Source organism: Buceros rhinoceros, unplaced genomic scaffold (genome assembly GCF_000710305.1).
Source record: "Buceros rhinoceros silvestris isolate BGI_N320 unplaced genomic scaffold, ASM71030v1 scaffold4789, whole genome shotgun sequence".
Taxonomy (NCBI): domain Eukaryota; kingdom Metazoa; phylum Chordata; class Aves; order Bucerotiformes; family Bucerotidae; genus Buceros; species Buceros rhinoceros.
Genome location: NW_010431950.1, coordinates 1 through 6593, shown reverse-complemented (window position 1 = coordinate 6593; position 6593 = coordinate 1). Strand labels below are relative to the sequence as shown.

At 43.7% G+C, this 6593-nt stretch overlaps 1 protein-coding gene across 1 annotated transcript in view; it reads right to left on the bottom strand.

Annotated features, from left to right (window-relative positions):
• NAA30 (N(alpha)-acetyltransferase 30, NatC catalytic subunit) overlaps positions 1-6590 on the bottom strand; it is a gene marked incomplete at its 5' end in the record, with an annotated part of 17750 nt that extends 11160 nt beyond the window's left edge. Inside the window, one exon of the mRNA XM_010143578.1 lies at positions 5904-6590. Within this exon, the coding sequence (XP_010141880.1) occupies positions 5904-6590 (687 nt within the window). The remainder of the gene's footprint in view (positions 1-5903) is intronic.
• Positions 6591-6593: the final 3 nt, after the last annotated feature.

Here is a 6593-nt window from a genome sequence, read left to right as displayed (position 1 = left end):
CATGTTAATGGAAGGAATCGGAAGCATGAGAGATTAATGACGCTATAACCTGCAACAGGAAAACTGAATAATGCTGCAAAGCAGAGCAGCATCCCCGGGGAGAGCGAGTCCCTATTCACTCAGGGAAGATTGACAGCGATAACAAAGAAACTCACACTTGTCCGTATGGGTGTTGACAGACCTGTATCTGCAGGGGGGAACTAGCCTGCGGCTCAACCGTGGCAACTAACCCAGGACCACAGCACATGATTGGCACAAGCATGTGCCGGCACAAGTGCTTCTGAATAATCCAAATTTACAACAGCGAGACATGTCGAATGGGAAGGACGTGCTAGAGCCGGTACCGCCAGGTCTTGGTGCAGCCCACCTGGGAACCCAGTGCTCGCTTCTCTGAAGTTTGTGGTACATACTCTGCAGTCTCCAACCAGGTGAAACCTTTTGTGTGGAGCTCACACGCTCCCCGGACAGCAGGTCCGCTCCTGCAGATCATGTCGCAGGCACAGACACACAGTTTTTTCACCCCAGGAATAGTGTCTTCCAGCATCTCTACCTGGATGGTGGGTTATTAAGCAAGTTATCTATCAACCAGGAGCTCTGTCAAAGGTGAAATGAAGCAGCCCAAAACACATGAGCTGCAGTTACAAAGCTCTATGATACAGCAAGATCTTCACACTGTTTCTAATATAATTTAAGCTCATCAGGCAAATATAATTATTGCTAAGTTTTTATTTGGCAGGGAACTACATATTTTTTAGCGGTATCCAAGAACAATCCTCTACAAACTAAACAAGTGGTTGTTAAAACAACGAAGAAAAACTGCAGCAGGATCTAAATGGGCTGAAATAAGCAGCCTCTGAGCAGCCCATTCTAAAATACAGTTTATTCTCCAGAAAAGAAAAGCTGGACTTACACTATAACCGTGTATGCAAAGTGTCAGCTCAAGGCAAGTTTTGTATCTCGGCTCAGGCCCCAGAAAACCAGGGAGTTAAATAGAGAGTATCATCAGACAGACTGTTCATAACACTGCTATAATTATGCAGAGTACCTAGATGTAATCTTATACCTCACTAAAAAAAAAGCACACCACAAACCAGCCTGTTACAGTTATGCTTTGCCCTGAAGTGAACACGTGCAAATTGCTGATCAGAACAGTCATGCGGAGATTTTTTAAGATTTTTTTGTTGTTGTTCTTTCTTGTTCAGGGCATTTTTCTGAAAAGCTGTGTTCGTGAATCATATATGTAAAATGCTAGATGAACAGCAAAGAATTTTGTTTCGGTAATCAAAGAAGGAAATACCCACTGGTTTTACCACTGTTGCCAGTGTGCTGAATAAAGCATGACTTTGTCAGCAGTTCCCCAAACACTTCAATCTGTTTCGCTGTCTTTAGGCAGGTGTATCTGCCAGTTAATCTACGGTTCTTCCATTTACAGAGGGAGTGCTCCATTTCCACCTCAATTTGAGGGGGTTTTGTTGCTTTTTCTCTGCTTTTTCCTTCCCTCTAAACTTATCTAAAGCTGGAAATGAAACAAAAATATGTTTTAAAACTTTGTAATTTAATTCCTTGAAGTTAAACTCTGTAAATAAAAAAAAAAACCAACAACAAACCAGACTAAACTAGGGAGAGTGGGGAGGAGAGTGAAAAAGTAGTTCCCATACAACACCATTTATGAAAAGACAATCATAGGCCAAACTATTTTTCTTCAGGTATACGACAGTACTTCTAAACATACAAGTTTCCACAGAAAGAATTCAGCCCAAGTTCCTACCATAGATGATAAACCCCACGGAGTACTGTAAGATGTACTGTACTCGTCAGTCATTAGCTGGATTAACATACATGAATTCAAATCCATCATTTGCATTAACTTTGTTCTTATGAATAAGTTTTAATGTCTAAAACAAACTAGATTTTAGGTCTTCATACTGCAACCATGTATTACTAGAAGAGCGAGCACAGAAATGTTTGTAAATCAGCAAGAACATTACTTGCCACAAAACTAAACAATTGGCTTTTATTTCATTAGCAAAATGGCTTTAAGCCTGTCAGGCACAGTCTGACTCTAATACCCAGATCCTGTGACATTTGTTCCTATTTAAAGGAGATTAAAACAACCAGCTAGCCCCTGAAAGAATAACATCTTCGATTCAAACACAGCAGAACCTGCGCTACTGCACTACAGCTTCCCTTTCACACACGCACCAAAATCCATCCCAAAGCATCACAGAAACAGCTCTGCACGAATCCTTGGACTTACGCTTAGCGATCGTGTTACTGAATGCCATTAGAGGATACATTTAGGCTAATGGTTTTAACCTGAAGTCTGGCAGTTCGGTCAGAGCTCTGCACGACACTGGGCAAATCACTAAGTCGCTCTGTTTCCACTCCATGAAACCGGAGACGAGTTAACTCCCTCCTGCGCAAGGGCACTGCCAGAACAACTACACTAGCTGTGGTTACGTACTCAGGTGCAGCAAAAGACTTCCCAGACAGTTTCCTAACTTTTCAGGTTCTTCTTTTATGTCCCAAGTTTTCCACAACTTAAAAATAGGGACGATGTCTTACAAGTCTTGATTTCAACATGAGGTTTGTTTAGACTCTTGAACAAAATCCAATTAAAAAAAAAGAGCAAAGTACTAGTATAAAGCAAGATCTTAACTACAGTCGTCCAGGATTTACAACACATCTAAAACCAGAATAATAGGTTATTTCTGAAACTTGTGAAAGTTTAAATTATAAACCCAATAAAAGCAGATTTTTCCTGGTTTTTTTTTTTTTAAAGGCAGCTGAGTGGTGCAGTATGGTGAATTACAGGAGAGGTTACACCACTCAGCCAGAACTCTGCTTTTATTACATCCTGCCTTACCCAAGCTTTGGCACAGAACAAGGTTTCCTAAGCTCACCTCTCCCACGCTGAAGTATTTTGAAAGCAATTTTCTGAAATATTTAAGGTACCAGTTCGAAATGGAAGTTTTAGAACTTTAACGCTGCTCAGACTAGATGCTGCAGAGCGGTGGTTATCGTGGGTTATTTGAAGAGAAACTGAGCTGACAGAGCTCCTGGGAACACATGAAAAACCAGGCATTTACAGGGCATCCCCACCTAGCACATGGTGCAAACCTGCTCCTCCAAAGACGGGCGAATCCTCAGTTTGAGCAGACAGTTGCACTTCGTGGGGAAGGTGGTTACCTTGCAACAGCTCAGTCAGATAATGCTGCAGTGTAACAGCGATCACCCAGTATTCCCCGCTTGTGCCCCGAAAGTCAGGAACACAGCTACAGAGATGAATCTGATATTAAAATGAACTGGTTGGGAGATCCCTAGTATCTCCAGGTCCTTTTGAAGTGGAATATGAACTTCTTTTTGGAGTGCACAGCTAGGAAGTGGTTTGGTACAGCAAAACCACGATAGTGCCTAGTTAGGGTTGGTCCTACGCCTTCCCTCCAGCTGTGCATTCTCACCTCTTCGCTCGCACCACCACCAGTGACATCCTACTAGGAATATATTTGGAGCCCTAAACCAAAGAAATCTGACCCTAAAACATACACACACACGCTTATAAATATATGGTGCTGGTGGGAGGGTTACCTTAGCTTCCCAGATCAGAGAAACACAAGGGCTAGCACAAGCCAGGAAGAGATAGTTGAACAGCAAGGGAAGGGAAGCAGCTCTTTTGGTTGCACTAGGGTGTAAGGCGCATCTCGGGAAGGATGAGCCAAAACTCACATATTTATATATCACGTACAGATATTTTTTCACATACAAGCAAGCTGCAGTCTAACCCCTCTTTCTGAGAGCAGTCAAAACCAAAACAAAACCTGAAACCAGAAGGGTGTGAGGCCACAAGGCCTTAAAGACAAATGATTCTGTGAGATCAGACACTGTGCTGCTTCTCACCGTCCTGACACTGCTCTTCCTAAGTGGAATATGCAGTCTCTGACTGAAGATAAATGTTTTAAAGAGACTTATTAAAGAGAAGTAGTGCAGGAATCCATTAACTGCAGGAACAAATTAAATTTTATAGAACACAGTCTCCAAGACAACCTCTAAAAAACAAACCTTAAAAATACTAAAACCAGTCACAAAAAGACCCCATCAAATGTGACTCAACATACTGCAAGACCTCCAAATCATTAAGTAGGTAACAACTGGCTAGTTTTAGACATTCACAGCCACGTGTTTTTCCTCTACAGCTCAACGTACTTTACATTGTTCCACCCTTCAAATGGCAGAGTGCAAATAAAGTTTTGCTGATTCTTCAAGGCTATTAAAAAAAAAGCTGTCACTGACAAAATAAGCTTAAGACACTTTCTTTTCCTGAAGTGATTTTGTTCTTTGAATGCACTTATAAATCACTTTAGTGCTGTCAAACTACCTGCCATTGCTCTTTTCGTAACAAAATTCTCAAGTTACTCCCTGACAAAAAAACCCCAAAACAAAACAAGTTTTAAATTCTAAACAAGTGCATTGTGACCAAACAGCATCCAACCTTACCTTGGCATTACCAGCAATATCCTTGATGCTGAAAGCACAGACATCTGTAGTTCACAAGCATTTGTTTGCAGTAGGAGGTAAAACACATAGCTCAGTGCTTGAAAAATACCATTCTGCTTGGATCAGCAGCCTTATAATGGCAAACAGGAGTTTGCACGGAGCGATGTTTTAAAATAATTTTGTATTTTTGTTTTGTTCCAGAAGGTAATGCTTTGCTCAACTTTCCATAATCCTACTGTACTCCCTCTTCAGGGTTTTAAGAGGCACAGTTCTGAAAATCCTCCTATAAATCATATAAATCCTGCTGTAAATTATACCAGACTCTAAACCAAGAACATTCAGGCAGTTTAAGGCCAGATGGATTCCATTAGCCTCACGTCCTGTACTTACATCCTATTAAAATTTTACCGAGATGCTCCTGAATCGAAGGGTGTCTCGGCTCTGGCTAAATTACACCTTTCAGGGAGGCTTCCAGCCTTGGTTAAAACGTCAAGAGAGAAGAATTCACCATTTACCTCAGCAAGGATACACTCCTACAAACATTCTGTTTTGCAGACCTAAGTTTTCCTACGAGTAAATCAAACCCAGCTAAGCTCCCACCATGCACGTACGCTCCTCAGGCCAACCCACACTCGGTTTCGTACACCTGTGGACTGATTATCATCCTAAAAGCATGGCATTCAACTGAGAGACACGTTCTTCCATCAGAAGTCCTAAACATTTTGAAAGACAGGGTGACAGCTAAATCAGCCTTTTCAATAGCAGAGTAGGAAGAATGTAAAACTAAACACATCGTTAGTACAGCTAGACAATTTAAACGGCACGAGAATTTCTGCATGCTGCGAACACTCTCACACCTGTAAGAAGCAACACAGTTGCACTTGTCTTTTTCAAAGTCAGCTCACAGATCAAAAGGTCCACAAAACCTTTCGCAGTGTCTCTCCCTGTGTATCGCTTAACATTTACATGCCAGCCATGCCGAAGCCTGTTTGAAAACCATTGTGCAAGAATTACTAAGTACTCGTAAGATATTGGTGAACTAAGCACTTTCTTTTTTAAATCCAAACCTAGAAACTGAAATAGAATTATAAAAGGAGCTACCAAAGGTCAAAAAAGTCAATGTCAAAACCAAGATTAGAAGCCTTGAATTCCTGGATCCTAGCCCTGTGCTCAAACCCTTTCCCCACCACGTATGACAACAAATGCAGGAACTCCAGGCGTGTGCTTTACTCATGCATACACAGGTCAAAGGGGACTTCATTAGGAAGACAGGTACTTCCAAAAAAGCTTGGCCTTATCCACTAAAAGATTATTAGAAGTATTTCCACAAATGTCAACCCTTTAATCCTCTCCTCCCCAGCCCCAAACCACTCCCAGTTCCAGCCCTCCCTACCCCCTCCAGCACTTACCAAAAAGCAAAGTTGTGGCCAGTTGTGGATAAAATACCTATATGTGTAAATGGAGTAGGGTTCAGACAGATCTTTGGTGATCAGTCTCATGATATCGGGCATCTGCAGCTCTGACTCATATCGGACGTATCGTATCGTTAGGTCCTCCTCGGGCTGAGAGTCCGTTCCCGAGCCTTTCAAACTGCAAGCTTCTAAGGACCTGGAGAGTAGCAGCAGGGACTCCTCCTCCTCCCCCCCTTCATCCCCCTCCTCCTGCTCTTCCTCCTCCAAGCCAGTCTCTCCTGCCGGTCCATTGCGGGCTGCAGTCTTAGCAGCAGTTGTAGTTGTGGCAGCAGCCTGGCTCCTGTCCCCTCTTGCTGCTGCTGCTGGGGGAGAAGGAGGAGGAGAGGGTGCAGTCCTTCCCTGGGGAGGAAGGTGGTTGGTAAGGGGGGATGAGCACGGTGCTGTGGTCGGGGGCGATGACTGCTGCTGCTGCTGTCCGGAGCCCATTGTTTTGCTGGCTCGCTTGTTCTCCAGCCCCTCGGGGGCTGCCCCAGCCTCCGAGCTGAGGATCTTGCTCTTGAGGGAGGCCCGCAGGTGCCGCAGCTCGGGGCTGATGAGGCCGTTGAGCTGGTGGTTGTGGTGCGGGGAATGGTGGTGGTGGTGGAGGCGGTGCTGCTGCGGCCCCCCCTTGCCGCCGTCGCTGCTGCC